We start from the raw sequence: 19,728 nt of genomic DNA, 5'->3' as shown, positions 1-19,728 counted from the left end.
TTGCGGGGCATTCATCTAGGGCATCCGGCTTCATTCATCTCAGACGACGCTGGCTACCATTCAAGGTTCTGGTCGTGAAGATATGAACTTACACTTGTTCAGTACTTACCCATGATGCTTTTTCGCTTTCACAGTAGCTGTCTGACAGATGCTTCTTTAGTGCTGAGACTAGAGAATAAGGCAGAGCTAACCCTCTGCAATACGGCTGAGGTTGCTCTAAAATCAAGGTCATGGCTCTGTGAAAGCACAATGAGAGACAGACTCATCCGGTCCACTCTGTCCCCTCAATGGCTGGCCTAACAGAGCTCAGTTCCCACACTAAACGGCCCGGAGAGACTCAGGAACGGGGCAGCAGGGCAGCAGTTTTAGGATGGCCTGACCACAAGGGCCTTAGATCTGCCCCTAAACCCAGCCCTGGAGCTCTGCAGCCTCAGGCCAAGTAGCAGTATTAGGAGTGAGAGTGTGAGCCGCTGCATCAGCTAGGAATGGCAGTAGAGGGCAGGATGTGTAGGAAAGATAAGGTCCCCACGCCGAAGGGGGGCAGAGCCCGGGGAGCAGATGACACGGGAAGCCTGGCGAGGCTCCGTGGGAACCTTCGCGGAGGAGGGAGACTTGAGCAGCTTCTGAGCGGGAAGCAGACGTGTCAGACCCAGGACGTGGGGGCACGGAGGGTTCTCATTCCAGGTAGCGGGAACAGAATCACACACGTTAAATGGCAAGAAGGAGCGGGAACGCCTGAGGGGGTGAACAGCCTTCTGTGCAAGCTCCTGCTCAGACTTAAGCACGGCATGAAAAGCCTTCTCCAGGGGAAGCCATGTGTACACTCCTGCCTCAGGCTGACGCTTTCAGGTGTCAAATGTGCCTCCTCCTCTATGCCTCTACCTGCCTGGAGCACCATCAGATTACACTCAAAGTATCTTTTTTATTCCTCTTTCTTTCCATTCCTCCCACACACAAGCTCCAGCCCATCTTACCACCCAGCAGCCCGTAAGCCAGCCAAGGGCAGGGTCCTGCCTTTCTCTGCCGTCGCCCCCAAGTGCTCAGTGCTGAGTCCACCTCTGGTGCACCGACGTGATGACTGAATAACAGAGCAGCTTAGTCCCGACACGAATGACCAGTATCCATCCATCTCTGGCAACTTTCTGTCCCTCAGCTAAAACTCTCCTTTCTTCAGCTAGACGTCTCCATGCCTGATCTCCATCACGCTGTCTCGGGTCAAAAGCTGCCCCAGTCAGAAGCACCTCTTCATTCTCACTGAATTCATTTTCTTTGCCTGGATATTTCAGGATGGTAACAAGCCACACAGCACATTGGTCAACCTCAGCGGCCAACTTGTTACAAAGCTGCCACCTGACACACCGAAGTGCCTCCCTTCTCCTCTCCTCCTCTGTTCTACGCCCCACCCGCCTTTCCTCAACATGGTGTCTTCATATGATGGGAGCAGACGACACTGACACTTGGCATTGATGTTCTGGCTAGACTTTCAGTTCAATCTGGTGGGAACCAATTGCTCTGCCTCCAAAGAAATAGAAACCAGCCCCTGCACAAGGAGATAAGACCTGCCAAGAAACACCAAAGCGCAGCCTATGGCAGACTGGAAACCAACACGAGCCTGTGTGGAACAAACGAGAAATGTGACACACGTTAGACGAATGAGAGCATCATGTTGGAACAGGCTGTCTGGAAGGCTTCAGTGAAGAGTGGATTGTAACTGGTCCTGGAAGGAGCGTGTACCAAGGGAGAACCACGGAATGAGCCAAAGGCGGCGGGTGGAGGGAGGTGGTGGTGGCGGAGGGATAAGCCCAGTAACATAAAGAGCCCAACTCAAGGCGGGGGGTGAGAGCAGGGCCCCCGCAGATGTCTACGATGAGAACTCCCAGACTGCTGGCCTATTTCATATAATTGCTTCTCCTGTATTTTGGCATTAATCTTGGTGCAAAAGTTAAATCAACCATGTAACAGATACTAAACCTCCAACTAGACACACAGACACATCTGAAGTGATTTACTTCTAAAACAGTTGAAGCATGTGTAAGCACTAATGATCCTCCTTAAGTACACATATCATCCCCTTGTTTTTATCCTTAACTATAACACTAGCATATTGCTGGTAATGCCTATCAGAAGATGTTCACTCAGAGTAAACTTTCAAAGAACAAGAAAACAGACATGGGGCTTCCCTGGTGGTGCAGTGGTTAAGAATCTGCCTGCCAATGCAGGGGACATGGGTTCGAGCCCTGGTCCGGGGAGATCCCACACGCCGCGGAGCAACTAAGCCCGTGCGCCACAACTACTGAGCCTGTGAGCTAGAGCCCGTGAGCCACAACTACTGAGCCTGCGTTCTACAGCCCGTGCTCCGCAACGAGGGAAGCCACTGCAGTGAGAAGCCTGCAATGAAGAGTAGCCCCCGCTTGCCGCAACTAGAGAAAGCCCGCGCACAGCAACGAAGACCCAACGCGGCCAAAAATAAATATTAAATAAATTAATTTTAAAAAAGAAAACAGACGTGGATGTTAAAGCACAATTAGAATGCAACGTGACCTATCAAAATGTCTCATAACATGTTTGAAACAACCAAATCTCATGATTCATTATTGAAGAAACTCCAAACTGTTCGGTCTTACCCTAGAAGCCTGACGACACAGCAAAAGCCAAACAGAGCAGTGCAGCCAAAAGGTGGCTTTCCTTCTCTTCCAGGACATGAGCCTCACGATGGAGCACAAGGGAACATCACCAAACCAGCCCCAATTCTGTCCTCCTCTTCCTGCTTCCCACGAAGCAGGTGACTTCAAGCCAGGTCACACGTTTGCTCTCTGGGAGGGGCTATTAAAAAACACCCACAGCTGGACCACCTGAATCAGAATCTTTGGGGCCCCAGGTATGCTGCTGTGTGACTCACATGAGAACTACTGGTCTACCCATCAGTAGAGAGAGCATTCTGCCTGCGGTTTCTGGGAGGATCATGTTGTCCCCAGGGTCTGCACCACAGGATGGCCACGTAAAAGGTGTGTGGACTGAGCTCACGAGATAAAGAGGAAATAGGCAGAATCATACCTGTGCGCCTGGTGTTCTGGGTTTGGCTTCACTCACGGTCCAACAGCCCAAGATAATAATACTGAGACTCTCAAACTTACTTATTTGAAATCTCTATACTGGTATTTGCACCACAAGCTCAGACAATACAACTTTGCAATCCTGAAAAACAACGGTTTCCAGGGCTGTGGGATCCACATTAATAGCTCACATATACTGTATAAAATAAGATCTGACAAAATGCACCATAAGTGAAACGGCAGCTGGTGAGATGCAGCTTTGCCTTGCTGGGATGTCAAAAATCACACCTAACAATGCAGTGTTAAAATAACGAGATTTTAAAAATAAAGTATCTTGCCATTTTAGAAAATCAGAATTCATGTTGAGAATGCTTCTGGTAAGATTAAGTTGGAAAAGTAAATGTTAGCTGAGAGTTTCACGGCAAATGCACTTTTGAAGGTAGGGCTCAAAATGAAGTGCTCAAGTGCTACGAAGTCACCGTAGCTGCTGTCTAGGGAAGGTTGTGAGGATTACCTGGGATCCAACAGGGCAGAGCCACTAGAAGGAGAAGAGTAATTGTACCTACGTCTTTAGATCGTATCTGAAAGAGTCACTTGGTTGGTTATATTTCATTTCCTCCGTTCTTAGCAATGGTTTTAAAATTGAACTGCTAAAGGTAGAATTCTGGGTGTATCTGATAAGCAGTTTCTAGGAACAGCGACTATTTCGGTTGGGCTATTTTCACACGTACGCGTGGTGATGGAGGTGAAAAGCACAGACAAGATTGAGAGGAACCGAGTTCCAGCCCTGGCCCTGCCCACAGTCCTCCATGTGTGCTGGGCAAGACTCATTGCTGCACCTTCAATTTCCTTATTGATGAGACAGAGGAAGCATTACCTAGCCCATCAGGTAACCCCTCAAATTGCCATTTGGACCACGGAGAAAGGGGAACTTGGATTTGTTGAGCACTTGCTGTATACGAGACAAACTCAGGGGGCGGTGTTCTCCTAGAACTATCAGGCATTCGGTCCTGACGATGCGACCGGCTGAGACTACAAGTGCCTGAGTGCGAAGGCAGCACCTGACGGAACAGGTTCCTCCTACGCTCGAGCTGTCTGACGGTGCCGACCACTTCCTTGGTATCTGGCAGAGCACGGGCAAAACAGGCTTGCTTCTCTGGCTGCCTCTGCTCACAGTGCCGTCAGGGCTCTCCTGGCCCCAGGAGAATCCAGACACACCCCAGGCGTGCCCGGGATGCAGCCACCGGCCCCTGGAGGCCACCTCTGCTCAGGGAAGCAAAGGCAGCTCCCCACATCTGCACACAACTGTGACTTCTGTTAGGCTAATCCCCGCTCCCCTCCATCCCCAGGGATGCTGCTTGTAAAGCAAGAGACATGTTCACAAATCAGGGCTGGGCACGCATGTGGACTCAGTAGCCAGACAGTGTGTGCTTGTGCAGAACAAAAACCACACTGGAACTTGAAACTCAGACTGGTATTTCCCAGTTCGTAGTGATCAATGCTGAGAACGTTGGGTTCATCGGGGGCCTTGCCTTTTATAAGAAAGCATCAAACAGATCTTTTCCTCATGAATTCATTTTTAAAATTTAATGAAAACAGGGCTTCCCTGGTGACGCAGTGGTTGAGAGTCCGCCTGCCGGTGTAGGGGACGCGGGTTCGTGCCCCGGTCCAGGAGGATCCCACATGCCGCGGAGCAGCTGGGCCCGTGAGCCGTGGCCGCTGAGCCTGCGCGTCCGGAGCCTGTGCTCCGCAACGGGAGAGGCCACCACAGTGAGAGGCCCGCGTAACGCAAAAAAAAAAAAAAGGAAAAAAAAACATTTAACGAAAACAGATTTCCCTAAAACTATGCTATATGAAATAGTAGTGATACTGACCCACAAAATTTTTTTTCAGGCTTTTCAGTTTTCACTAAGGCTGATCCCTGCTTGAAAGTGATTTGATCTCATTTATAGATGAGGACATCTCACTCAAGACCTCTGAATTCAAAGTCACACTTCCGTGTTCTCACCAAAAACAAACAAAACGTAACTATGTGAGGTGATGCGTGTGTTAATTAACCTGACCGTGATAACCATCACAACGTATACGTATATCAAATCAAGTTGTACACCTTAAATATATATAATTTTTAATTGTCAACTATACCTTGATAAAGTTGGCAGGGAAAGACATCTAAAACAGAGTTATCTTTGTTTCTGTGTCTTAAACGTGTGAATACGGACACCTGCTTCCCTGTATTAGGGCTGCAATGTGTCTCTTTTTCAGGAGCCCCATTTCTTGGGGGTGGCAATGAAACTGCTCAGGATGACCAAGCGCCCTGCCCCGGATTCTCTTTGGAGGAAGGCGGGGGCTGAGCCTTTTTCTGAAACAAGCTTGGAATCCCGTAGGTGACCCTTTTAACCTCCATTCGGATCAATACTTTTCATCCGAAGCATCAGGCAGCTCCTCCTGGCCTGGGTTAGTTAAGATCTGCTCCCCTGAGCAGAACTACTCTGATGTTTGCTTTGCTCTTCTTTGAAGACACTGCTACCTGAGGCTTTTCAATTTCCCTGTGGGTTTTGAAACCTAAGCTGGGGTAAGTACATCACATTATCCCGAACTATTCCCGGACGACGACTGAGGTTTCGGAGCTACTCCGTGAAATATCAGTGCCCACCAGGAGCCCTGCACCTCGTCAGCGGCTCAGCTCTGCCCCGCCTTTCCGGGCTCAGTTTGCAATCCTGTCCTCACTTAGGGGCCTCGGGTACTGCAGACTCTTTTGTCAAAGGCATCTGTTGTCTGACTTGGACTCCAAAAACACTTTCAGCTGAAGAAAAACGGTTTAAAAGTGCTGCATAATTTGCGGGTAATAGTTTGCAGGGAAATGCTGAAAGGTAAATGACAGCATTTGCAGTGCGCTCGACTTTTGAATCCCCAGCTTAGAGGAAAAGGAGGTTAACTTAGAGGGGAGGTCAGTCATGGACTCGGCCAAGACACGGACCTAGAAGGGAGGGTACCCCACACTGCTTGGTCAACTGGTCCTACACAGTATGTGACCCCCAGCTGCCACCCATGTCCTCCTCTCCCTCCGTCACACAGACCAGCCCTTCCCGCTGGGCCACTGACAGGGATGGAAGCCCGGGCTGGGTCACGTCTGCAGAGGCTCATCCTACCAGGATTCCAATCAGAAGAACCAGATTCTACTATTTCTACCATCCCTAGAAAGAATGCTGGAAAAAAAAATAAGAAGCTGTAGGCCCTGGGCAAACAGTCAGTTGTCCTCGGGGACAGCCTAGGCCTGGAAAGGTGGTGTGTGCTCAGCTGTGCTCATACAGGTCCCCCAGTTCACTGTCCAGGGCATGAGAAGTCACGTCAGTAAATCACCGCAGAGTGCAGCTACAGAGTCAGGGCTCACATCCTAGCAAATTAAGTCAGAAACGCTCCCTTTGGTGGGGGGAAAAAAAAACAAACTAAAAATTGTACAAAGGACTTTTTCTCCATTAACTCTGTAATCCATTAAAGTCTCTAACTTACAGAAAGATCTGACATTATCCCCAAATGTTCCCAGCAGAGGAAATCCAGAAGGATCACCAAGGGTGAATGGCTTCCCCGGAAAGGCTAATGGGCAGAGAGCCAGACGATGGGCTGGATTCCAGGTAAGCTGGATCGCCCACGTACAGGTCCAGCCACAGACACCCCGTGCTGCCCCACCTCTGCCAGGTCAGGATTCCTAGCCTACACTCTGCTCCGCGCTCAGAGGCGGCTGGCCGGGCCCACGGGCTAGGTGAGAGGGTCTGGTCTATCCTAGGGGGTCTCAGCAGAGGGGGAGGGAAGAGGCGGGGAAGAGGGTCGTATTCACCACCTTGGCAGGGTGAAGGGGAGGCTACAAACAGACCCAAGATGATGATTTTTATATCTGTGATAGTCATTCACTTTATAGTGATACAATCCTTGGATTAAAAACTCTAGAGAAATGGCCTGAGATTTTCTTATTCTTAACAAAATGGTACAAGAAGCATGAGAAAATGCTCATAATCTGTTTTCTAGACCAGACAGTTCTACTTCCAAAGGCAGAATGGAAATTAAAAGATGTAAAATTAAATGTAAACGTATCAGATGAGAGTTCTTATTTTATGTTGAAAGGCAAAGATTAACTTAAATTATGGTACAAAAATGCAATGAAGTCTATGCAGCAATTACCAATGATGGGAGAAATCGGCATCTGTTGACCAAAAAAGGACATGATTTATTGGAAAGGGAAGAAGGTAGGTCTGAATTTTGGAAAGTAACTTTTATGTATATCTACTGCATGTAAACATATGTGCATAGATTTTTCTAACGGGATAATATATATCATAAATGCGGTGGTTAACACTGCATTTCAAGTTATTTTCATTTTAATCTTTGGCTTATCTACATCTTCTCATTTTTTATAGTGGTTTAATTTTTAAAAGAAATTTCTTAACGGAATCCTTTCCTGATGCTTTACAAAAACGATTTGAGGCAGAGGCAGCCTGTTTCTAGGAGGACACAGTGATGGACGAGACTGACAGTCCTTGGGCTCACAGCTCCCAGAGTTCAGCTGGGAAGACAAACTGGCAGCGAGTCAGTCAAGGTCGATCAGTGCCCAAAGCAGCGCAGGGGCCTGGGAACAGAACAGGGTGACTTTCTGTGGTCGGAGCATGGTCAGGGAAAGCAAGGTGGAAGCTAGGATGGACTCAAGGGAAACAAAGTCACCCACCCTAAGCAAAGTTTGGGGCTGGGGAGGGGGCCAAGAACTGAAGGCCAGCCCAGCCGTGGCCCATGGCCAAGTCAGGTCACATGGGGAGACGGGGCAGGAGACAGAGGTGGAGGCCTTGCTCTCGGGGGAGGGGAGCGGCAGAGGAAACCCACTTGGAGTGTGTGCCGGGCTCGCGGGCCACCCTTAGGTACACACCTTACAGCAGGTGGCAGGGTGAGTAGCTGGGATAGCATTAGAGAGGGTGGGGTGTGCACCTGTCACGTGAGCTCTGTCCTGTTATTGCCCCCCATGAGTGTGAAGCTCACCTTCACTAAGGGCCTCAGCGCATGCTCTGGGCGAAGCTTTCTGAGACAGTTACTTTTTCCAAGACAGGAGACTTGAACACACAGGTTCTAGAGTGACCACCCTGGCCACGGCGATCACCAGTCCTGACGCACTCCTCCCTGACCCAGTTTGCTCACCTATAAAGCAGGGACCGTGTTTCAAAGGGTCGTTGAGAGGACTTAATGAGGTGAAACATGTAAAACTACTTAGCACAGTGCAAGGGATCAACAGAGGCCAGGGGCTCCATAAAGGTTATAATATGCACAGGGAGTTTAATTTTCCAAGTTCTGTTGTTTTTACAAGTGTAGAAGGAGACATTTCCTCTGAGTTCCCTGAAGGAAGGGCCAGAGAAATCAAATTCCATTTATTTACTAACTTTTCTTTGAGCACCTCCTCCATGCCAGGCTCTGTTCTAGGTGCTGGAGATGAAGCTTGAATACAAAAGAGGAAAACTCTGACCTTCATGTAAGACTATCAGGTGGAGTGAGAGGAAGGGCAGAGAGAGGCAACAAGGACACGGACGGATGACAGAAAGTGTAGCTCACAGTATCTGGACAGAGGCATAGGGCTCTGGGGAAAGCCGCAACCAGAGGAGGCTATGGGGGGCCGGTGGGACGGGCTGCAGCCTCACCAGGTGGGCAGAGAAGGAGACGAACTTCACCTTTGGAGAGCGGCCGTCCAGAGAAGACGCAGCGTTTGAGAAGGCAGAGGGCACCTGTGTGTACCAAGCAGGAAGCGCCCGTCCTCAGGAGACACACCCCCGGGAAGGCAGGTCCAAGCTGTGTGCCCGGAGGTGGGGAAGCACCACGTGTGTGGCTCCGTGGCTCCCAGGCCAGAGTCACGCCCTCGGGGAGGGAGCCATCGATCCAGAGCCCGCGTGAAACAGGCCTGCTGCCTGCCTTCTGCTCAGTTTCCTTATTTAACTGGAGTTTGGTCTCAATTCAGGGATGAATAAGATACGGTCTTTCAGCCAAGGATGTTTCAAGGGCTAGGGCAGCGTTTCTGCACGAGCAGCCTCTTCTTTCACATAAAGTATCGGGTGTTTCAATATCACTCGTATGTAATTCACAAGAATCGGCTCAGCCTATCTACCAGGTCCTATGCCAGGTACCGTGTTCTCTCTTTCCCATTTTTCACCCAGAAAGAAAGATACGGCTTCCTTCTGATGTGCAGTCAAACCTGCGCATCAGGGAAGATGCGGGTGGGCCAGAATTTTTCCTTGACTTCTGAGCGCAAAAATGGTATAAAAGAGACTCTTATGACCCAACCCTGAAACAAGCAGGTGAGCTAAGGGCGGACCATCAGAGCAGGAGTTAGCAAACGACAGCTTTCAGGCCAAACCCAGCCTGCCTGTTGTCCTTGTGGATAAAGTTTTATTAGAACTCAGCCATGCTCACGCATCTGCCTATGGTCTATGGCTGCTTCCGCACTGACACGCAGAGGTAAGTGGTTGCCAGAGCCTATAATATTTACTACCTGGCCCTTCACAGGAGACGTCTGCCAGTCCCTGATAAAGAGCTGAGCCCAACCAAAAAAGATGTCTCTTTTGAAATTCAGTCTGAATTAAAACTTGAAATAATCTATAAAACTTTATTCTAAAGTTTTCAGTGAGTAAAATGTATATTTAAAAAATGACTTCTGGGCTTCCCTGTTGGCGCAGTGGTTGGGAGTCCGCCTGCCGATGCAGGGGACACGGGTTCGTGCCCCGGTCCGGGAGGATCCCGCATGCCGCGAGGCCCACGTACCACCAAAAAAAAAAAAAAAAAAAAGACTTCCACATGTCAATTGTCTACAGACTCCGGATGACATCTTAATTCCAACAAGATATAAACCATTTTATGTCATATGCTTTCAACTGTGTCAAAAGCCAAACAAAACAACACCTGTGTGCTCACCTGGCTCAGATCCAGGGCTCAGAGAAATGACTCAAATTCTCTTTAACAGTTTTTGCTTTCTTTTGTGTTGCTTTACGATGCGTGGGAGAATTCAGTTTGCTTTTCCTGTGACTTGGCGCATTAAGGTCTATTGTGATTATACCATTTAACATTCATTCTAAATACGTTTATCTAGGTCAAGAAGTCTCTAAACCAGTATCTTTCAACTCACGGTTTGGAAAACATATACTTGCCTATCTACGACTTCTCTGTCTTATCCTCATTCACTTTCCTATCCATAGGTATTTATCTCAGGTCTTAGCTCCCTCTTAATTCTCTTCCTTTGGTTTTCTCTCACAGCCTACTTTTGTTCTGATAATCACATAAATTAGTTTAAACTTGTGTATTTACAGTAACTCTCCCTTCAGTGGTTTATGTTTTCATTGAACCCTATTATTCTAGTTGGTTTTGTTTACTGCCGATTTTTCCAAACACAATATTTCTATTCAAGAGTTGTGTCTCTAACTTTATTCTTGGCGATTGATAATATATTATTGAGCAGTTTTTGCAGCAAAAGTCTTTAAGTGCTACATATTCTGAGAATTTACTGAGCTGAGAATTTTTTCTATCTTCGTCACTGTATTTGAAGAGAAAATGTGTCAATAACAACACCAATTGTAATCAAATTCTGGAGAGACTAGAGCTTTGAAAAATCTTTGTTAGCCTCCAATTTCCTGCGCAGGTAGAGTCTCTACTATAAACAGAAGACTGAGGACGACACAGTTGAATCCTGGAAGGGGGGCCCCACACGCTGAGGTTCAAAGCTCAGGCTGTGTATGACTCTGCCTAGGACAGCTCTGCCCACCTACCTAAGCCCGGACTGTCCCCCAGCTGAGTCTTCTCTCTTTGCCCTGGTACCTTAAGAACTATATTTTCTTTCTCGTTGTAATCTACAAGGGTTCCTGGTTGCCTTACCTAGAAAACCAAAAAGCAGGGCAACACCTGCTTCTCAGCTGCAGACCAAGCCCTCAGCCCTGGGAGCAGTTCTAAGATTCTCAGAAAACTACAATTCAGTTGCCCCTACCCCAGTTCTCTGATGATACTCCTTGGGCACCTTAGATCAGCTTCCAGACTGTCGTAGCGTTACATCTCAGCTGGCTCTAAACAGTTGGCCTGGTCTACCTTCTTGTGGAACATAAGCCGGGGGCCTCCACACCCTCACAGACTCCCCTGACCCGTAGGGAAGTGGGGATGGTGGGGGGCTTCACGGCACCACAGACTAATACCGTCATCTTGTTATCTGCCCTTCGTTGCTCTTAACGCACGTAACCCCACCAGTGTCCCAAGTCTTCTTATTAAATATCATTATTGTTGCCATATAATAATTTTATCTTAGGAAATATTTTTGTAGGAATCCACAAGATAGACACTACTAGGACACGTTTACTGTTGTTAAAAGGTGCCCTTTCTTTCCTGCAATGTTTCTCCCAATACCAAAGAAAGAGAGCAGGAATAAAAGGAATCCAAATCGGAAAAGAAGAAGTAAAGCTGTCACTGTTTGCAGATGACATGATACTATACATACAGAATCCCAAAGATGCTACCAGAAAACTACTAGAGCTAATCAATGAATCTGGTAAAGTAGCAGGATACAAAATTAATGCACAGAAATCTCTGGCATTCCTATACACTAATGATGAAAAATCTGAAAGTGAAATCAAGAAAACACTCCCATTTACCATTGCAACAAAAAGAATAAAATATCTAGGAATAAACCTACCTAAGGAGACAAAAGACCTGTATGCAGAAAATTATAAGACACTGATGAAAAAAATTAAAGATGATACAAATAGACGGAGAGATATACCATGTTCTTGGATTGGAAGTATCAACATTGTGAAAATGACTCTACTACCCAAAGCAATCTACAGATTCAATGCAATCCCTATCAAACTACCACTGGCATTTTTCACAGAACTAGAACAAAAAATTTCACAATTTGTATGGAAACAAAAAAGACCCCGAATAGCCAAAGCAATCTTGAGAATGAAAAATGGAGCTGGAGGAATCAGGCTCCCTGACTTCAGACTATACTACAAAGCTACAGTAATCAAGACAGTATGGTACTGGCACAAAAACAGGAATATAGATCAATGGAACAGGACAGAAAGCCCAGAGATAAACCCACGCATATATGGTCACCTTATCTTTGATAAAGGATGCAAGAATATACAGTGGAGAAAAGACAGCCTCTTCAATAAGTGGTGCGGGGAAAACTGGACAGCTACATGTAAAAGTATGAGATTAGAACACTCCCTAACACCAAACACAAAAATAAGCTCAAAATGGATTAAAGATCTAAATGTAAGGCCAGAAACTATCAAACTCTTAGAAGAAAACATAGGCAGAACACTCTATGACATAAATCACAGCAAGATCCTTTTTGACCCACCTCCTAGAGTAACGGAAAGAAAAACAAAAATAAACAACTGGGACCTAATGAAACTGAAAAGCTTTTGCACAGCAAAGGGAACCATAAACAAGACCAAAAGACAACCCTCAGAATGGGAGAAAATATTTGCAAATGAAGCAACTGACAAAGGATTAATTTCCAAAATTTACAAGCAGCTCATGCAGCTCAATAACATAAAAACAAACAACCCAATCCAAAAATGGGCAGAAGACCTAAACAGACATTTCTCCAAAGAAGATATACAGACTGTCAATAAACACATGAAAGAATGCTCAACATCATTAATCATTAGAGAAATGCAAATCAAAACTACAATGAGATATCATCTCACACCGGTCAGAATGGCCATCATCAAAAAATCTAGAAACAATAAATGCTGGAGAGGGTGTGGAGAAAAGGGAACCCTCTTGCACTGCTGGTGGGAATGTAAATTGATGCAGCCACTATGGAGAACAGTATGGAGGTTCCTTAAAAAACTACAAATAGAACCACCATACGACCCAGCAATCCCACTACTGGGCATATACCCTGAGAAAACCATAATTCAAAAAGAGTCATGTACCAAAATGTTCATTGCAGCTCTATTTACAATAGAGATGGAAGCAACCTAAGTGTCCATCATCGGATGAATGGATAAAGAAGATGTGGCACATATATACAATGGAATATTACTCAGCCATAAAACGAAACGAAATTGAGTTATCTGTAGTGAGGTGGATGGACCTAGAGTCTGTCATACAGAGCGAAGTAAGTCAGAAAGAGAAAAACAAATACCGTATGCTAACACATATATATATATGGAATCTAAGAAAAAAAAAAAGGTCATGAAGAACCTAGGGGTAAGATGGGAATAAAGACTCAGACCCACTGGAGAATGGACTTGAGGATATGGGGAGGGGCAAGGATAAGCTGTGACAAAGTGAGAGAGTGGCATGGACATATATACACTACCAAACGTAACATAGATAGCTAGTGGGAAGCAGCCACATAGCACAGGGAGATCAGCTCGGTGCTTTGTGACCGCCTGGAGGGGTGGGATGGGGAGGGTGGGAGGGAGGGAGATGCAAGAGGGAAGAGATATGGGAACATATGTATAACTGACTCACTTTGTTATAAAGCAGAAACTAACACACCATTGTAAAGCAATTCTACTCCAATAAAGATGTTAAAACAAATACAAATCAAGTGTTTTCTTTAACCCTTTGGGAATGGGATTTTTTTGGGGGAGGTCTACATAAATCCTACAAGGAGTGAGCTCCCATGGAAAACCCAACATTAAAAGGTATGTTCAGATCAGGAAAGTTATAAATTTATGAAGAAATGTTCTCTAGGCATTACTGACAAAAATTATAATTCAATATTACTAGACCCTCTGCTCTATGCAGATATACCCAGGGTGGGACTCTCAGCTACCAATGCACTGAAGATCCAGGAAGAAGACACCCAACCAGCTCCGGGAGAGAAGAGCAATTCTGTTCAGATATAAGTGGTCTTCTCCAGTATCGCTGTACTTTTGTGTACCCCCAACATACAGTTTTAAATGTTTTTTTTTTTAAAGACCAGTATCTACTAGTTATACTGTATTATTTTAATGTTAAGGTTATTATATAGTGACAGATTTTAAAACATGAATTTTATCTACTGAAAAACAAGTTGGAGGTGAAAATATTCACATATGGCCTGCACCTAGTACAAAACTACACTCCAAATTATCAAACTAATCACTAGTCAGATGCAGCTATCAGATATTAGTACTTGGTAGTCTGGGACTTGAGAACTTTTCTGCAACAGATTTCAAATTTGTTGACAATAACAACTCCACAAATTTCATTATAGCTCTATGAAATAGATTCTTTAAAGGCCAAAACAAAACAAAAACAAACAAAAACAAAACAACAACAAAATAACACATGTACATTGCTTAACCACGTCTGTAAATTCAGCTAAAGAATCAAAAAGTTGTGTCCGGCTTTCTAACATCATACCCGCAACTGAACAAACAGAGTTGCTCTGCCTTTAAGTCAAGTACATGTCTCTGGTATTTAAATGCACCGTTGTGCATGTGGTTTCCCCCTTTCCTCTATAATCAGCACCACATTCTCCTTACTGGTCAGATGGGTGGAGTGGAAAGAATGGACTTTAGCATCCAGCAGAGCTGGCTGTGAACGCTGCCCCACCACTGACCGGACCATCAGTTAGCTTCTCCCATCTCAGTTCTCTCACACTAAAAGGGGCTCGTGATATCTACTCAATAGGGCTGCTGGGGAGAAAATGGGGTTTTCATGAGATGCTGTATATAAAATTCACAGTGCACGCTAAGGGCTGAGCATCACAGGCTAAGGGCAGCTTGCAAAGTCCTTTCACTTCCATGGAACTGTCATGGCACTATAATCCCATTCTTTTTTAGTGAGTAAGGATATAAGGGCCTCAGAAGGTGAGGTGACTTTCCTAAAGTCCACTAACCAGTGAGAGTGAGCGAGGCTCCCGGCACCCAGGGCCACCTCCTGCCTGGTCCAGCAAGTTAAGCGGTAAACCTCTACTCTTCAAATTAGTACAGCAGCGGATGAAACCCTTCTAGTGAATCCTCTTATTTTTCTTACGTATCTCACCCTCCTAATGTGAACTGCAAATGTGCGGTTTGGAACAGCCTTGGCCGTGGGGACGATCAGAGTCAACCGAAGGTGACAGCAATGCTCAACCCCTAAGGAAGGAGGCACAAAACAGGCAGCACGCTTGCCTCTACCCCGTAACCACTGTCCAGAAGAAACCAAGCCATGGCTGCCCTCACTGGGACAGGTAGACGGGCACCTGCTCTGACCTGGGGTAATGCAGGGAGCCTTTTTCCCCACCTGAATTTACAAATTCTTAAAGAACTTCCCTGAGCATTTCGACTTTATCATTTACAATCTCTAGCTGCCACTGAGAAGCAGAGCTGTCATGGATGCCCAGCAAACCGAGGTGGCCACCTAGACAGATCGGCACGTGGGACCCCCGCCGCAGCTTCAGGAAGACGGCCGCCCACCCTCCTCCCCATGCCCTCTCGAGGCTGGTCCCTTTGGGACAGCTTAACAGTTACACTGACTTCCAGTGAGTTCTGCTCCACGAGGTTTCATGCACCAGGACGCCCCACAGTCACTTATGAAGACTGTCACGGGGTTAGGGACAAAGGGTCCAGGTGCTACGATTTGTCTGAAACACACCACACCCACTTCGTGCATAAAAAGGCCTGGATTTTCAGTTCTAATATTCAGCTGAAAGTAACGTTTGGAATTTAGTTTCAAAAAAAATTGCAGGGCTTCCCTGGTGGCGCAGTGGTTGAGAGTCCGCCTGCCGATGCAGGGGACACGGGTTCGTGCCCTGGTCCGGGAAGATCCCACATGCCGCGGAGCGGCTGGGCCCGTGAGCCATGGCCGCTGAGCCTGCGCGTCCGGAGCCTGTGCTCCACAACGGGAGAGGCCACAGCAGTGAGAGGCCCGCGTACCTCAAAAAAAAAAGAAAAAAAAAATTGCAGCTTTGGGGAGAAAAAAAATCATAACAATATGAAAAAAATCAAATTATTTGTTAAAATCCCGACAGCCTTAATTGGGTGTGGGTATTGCCAAGCACTACCTATCTGCCTTGAGTGAGCACAGGTACAACCTGCGTGGCCCCTGACTTGTGGTTTTAGTTAAATGTTTTTGCTGAATTTCAGCAATGTGATAGTCCAGTCTGTTACATTACTCTGCATTGCTTCTTACTGACGGGGGGGTGGGGTGGGGGGGTGGGGGTCTCAAAATAATCACCTCATACGAAAAGTGCCCACAGCATACACGTTTATCTGAGACTTTACCACCAATCCATCTCTAAAATTTAACATTAACTAAATAACAGAAAGGAAGTAATAACATTTAAACTAGGACAACAACCATGTTCAATAAATGGTTTGGCAATTCTGATCAAGCTTCTAGAAAATAGCAAACCAATAAATACAAAGTAACCAAAGCCATGCTTCCCTGGGGTTAGGAGAACAGGTGATGACCTAGGGAAGGGGTGCACAGACAGACATACCCTCAAGTAAAACTGAAATACATCAGAGACAACGTGACCATGACACAATGTAAATTTACAACTTTTTTGCGTAAGAATCCCTTTGCTATACACCTGAAACTAACACAGCATTGTAAGTCAACTATACTTCAATAAAAAAACAAACAAAAACATCTTTTTTTTTTTAAAGGCTCAGACATAGAAGACTGTTTTTAAATCTCACCTGAAGTTACTGGTTGGATAATCAGCCTTTCCATCTTGGAAACTCATCTATAAAAGCACGACATACAAGATCTCGCAAGGCTACCGAGGGGAGAGCAGAGCATGCCCGGGCCCATCCTGATGCCCATCCTGATGCCTGGAACCCCCAGGCCATCGGCCGGGCCAGGCTTCTCAACTGACTATCCTTTATCTTGTGACTGTATGAACCGAGAAGGGAATGGATTCTAGAACATTCCAAAGCCAGCTCAGAGCAGCTTGAGAGGTGGAAGACGGCAGGACTCCTCAAGCTATGTGACACTTGTGGCTTCTAAGCACTTAGAACGAAACCCCCAGCCTGTGCCAGTGCCAGGCGGGGACTTCCTAAGCAGTTGCACATGGAAGGGCTTCCTCATCTGACATCCATTTTCTGAAAACACAAGAGAACTTAGGTGGCAGCCAAGGATTTGAGAGCGTGAGGGAAGGTGAGCCACGGGGGCGAGGGGGGCACTGGGGGCTGAACCAACAAAATAAGAGAGAAGGAGGTGGCGACGAGCAAAAGAGTGAAGCGGAGAAAAGAACTGGGGGGCGTCTGTAAAAACACACCTCCCATTTTCTCCAGTCTCCCATGTTAGTGACAAATACATTTTTCTTGGCCATTTAAAAACATTTTTTATTTTGAAATAATATGAGACTTACAGAAAAGTCATAAAGGACAGAGAGTTCCTGTATTATCTATCCGTCAGTTTCCCCTGACGCTAACACCTTATGCGGCAAATACAGTTTCTGTTGTCCTGTTCTTCATGCTATTATCAAGAACCGCAGGAGACTGATTTACAAAACTAATAATCCTTTCCTTACTCTCAGCAGTTGGAAGCCGGGATCTGGGTGAAAACACTAACGCCTGCTTGTGTGAAGGGCTCCCGGGCAGAGTCCCCCGTCTCCCCAGCTCCCCTCGGCCAGCCGCCCAGCCCCAAGGAGGGTGGCACAGAAATCCACTCAAAGAGGAGAGCGCGGGGGAAACGCCAAATGACTCGGAACAACTTCTCAGAATTTTTTTTTCTTTTTAAAAGTGAAAGCGGCTACCCCGTGGGGCTGGGACATTGTCAAAAGGTGAGAATCTGCTGTGAGTCATGAAAATCACAAACAAGCACTCAGGCTCAAGTACACCCTCACTGACCCAGCACAATCAGAGGGTTCGTTCGACTGCCGTCTCTACGTACACAGAACACTGAAAGGACTATCTCAGAGCTCTCAACGACGGCTAACAGCTGACAGCACCTTTGTGAAGGAGATTTTAGTAAAGGAATGAACAAGCAGTGTGATGCTACCCCCATTCTTGGCAGATACTACAGAGAAGATGGATAAAGATTCCTGGTGCCCAAGCAGTGGCCGCCAGAATTAGACTGTAACCATGGCTGTAAATCCTTCCAAAGAAAGGGACGGAGTGAGCAGCAGCTAAGACTCAGCTCACCTGCTGATGTGGAAGCGGCCGGGGTGATGCTCTCAGAAGAGAAACACAGGGGCTGCCTGATCAGCCCCAGACTGAGCATGTAGACCACCCCTCCTGGTCCTCAGACGGCGGCTCATTTTACAAAAATGAGTTTTCCACAATTTTGCTTTGGAATCAAAATTTAAACTCGTGCCCCCCCCCAATCACTTCTTTTTCACTAATTACAGAAAATAAAACTTTCTGAAATGCTCTGACAGCAGCACACAGTGTTACAGTTGGTGTTAACCATCTAGGGATGTCTGCCCACCACCATCAATATGGCCTCCTTGTCTCAGCTTAGCAGTGTTTTGCCATCTAGGGAGGGGCTGTTATGTATCTGACGGTCCTCCATCTCCTAGCACGTTAGAAGAATCAAGCACTGATAGCCAACCCCACCCAACCAAGTAGACTTGAAGATGAAAACAAAGTTGAAATGTCACGCAGCGCTTTTCTTATTGTGGGTACTTGATAACTGATTCTGTCATGTCCATAATATTAAGTCAAGACAGAAGCTAGATGATTCAGATGTTCACTCCAAGTCAGAATTCTGAACCCAGAGTTCATCGATTCCTAAGGGGGAATCCACGGATAAACATCATAAGATCAATGAGCTCCCTGGAATCGTGGGTGACTTTTTTTTTTTTTTTTTTTTTTTGCGGTATGCGGGCCTCTCACTGTCATGGCCTCTCCCGTTGCGGAGCACAGGCTCCGGACGCGCAGGCTCAGCAGCCATGGCTCACGGGCCCAGCCGCTCCGCGGCATGTGGGATCTTCCCGCACCGGGGCACGAACCCGTGTCCCCTGCATCGGCAGGCAGACTCTCAACCACTGCGCCACCAGGGAAGCCCGTGGGTGACTTTTTACGTAGGCATCTGAGCAATTTTCTGAGCGTCCACAGACGCTCGGAGCCAGGATGGGCCGCCAAGACAGATCCAGCCCCCAGCTGCACGGACACAGATGTGTGATGACTTATCCAAGGACAAAAGGACTTCCTTGCGAGACCTGGGGCAAAATCCCATGTGCCCTTCCTCTGAGCCCACCTGCCATCCAGGAGGCTTCCCCTGAGCATACACAAGAGCCTGCAAACGGCGTTTACTGAGGTTAGGGTTCGGCCTGAGAAAACTCAGACTCCCTGCTTTCTTCTCCAAAAAAGCAAAGCTATACTCAAGTCTCTTAACTCTCTATGTCCAACCAGGAGGCCCAGAAAGAAAGATGGAGAAATAGAAGGCTGAACGCCGAAGAGGATGAGGATGGGGGATAGATGGAGGCCACGACCTCTCCCCCACGACCGTATCCAAGAGCACGCGGCCCACTCCTCAGCCAGCAGAGCACAGGGAGCTCGCGGCCCAGCCCCCTCCTGGACTAGTCCAGGCGCCCGCACCGAAGGCGAGGTCCCAAGGAGCAGGCCGAGGCCCCTGTTCAGCCCCGAGGTGTGGGTGGCCGGCACCTTGCAAAGGACCAGCACATCCCTCTGCGGTCGCATCCCAGAGAGGACAGGAGCGAAACCACAGCCCCCGCTGTTCCACAGGGGAGGAAGAGGAGGGAGGGGCCGGCATCAGAAGTAAGTGT

At 47.1% G+C, this 19,728-nt stretch overlaps 1 protein-coding gene across 7 annotated transcripts in view; it reads right to left on the bottom strand.

The window, feature by feature from the left end:
- The window catches only part of TIAM2 (TIAM Rac1 associated GEF 2), a 127,183-nt gene that overhangs the window by 16,956 nt on the left and 90,499 nt on the right, over positions 1-19,728 (bottom strand). Inside the window, exon 1 of one of the 7 annotated variants that reach the window (XM_060283704.2) lies at positions 110-2,071. The exons of the other annotated variants lie outside the window; for them this stretch is intronic. Within the exon in view, the coding sequence (XP_060139687.1) occupies positions 110-232 (123 nt within the window). The 5' untranslated portion in view covers positions 233-2,071. Of the gene's footprint in view, positions 1-109; positions 2,072-19,728 lie in introns of those variants that run through there. 7 annotated transcript variants of the gene reach the window in all.

This window comes from Globicephala melas, chromosome 14 (assembly GCF_963455315.2).
Source record: "Globicephala melas chromosome 14, mGloMel1.2, whole genome shotgun sequence".
Lineage (NCBI taxonomy): Eukaryota > Metazoa > Chordata > Mammalia > Artiodactyla > Delphinidae > Globicephala > Globicephala melas.
Note: the sequence above shows the minus strand (reverse complement) of the source record. Positions and strands in the feature narration are given on the sequence as shown.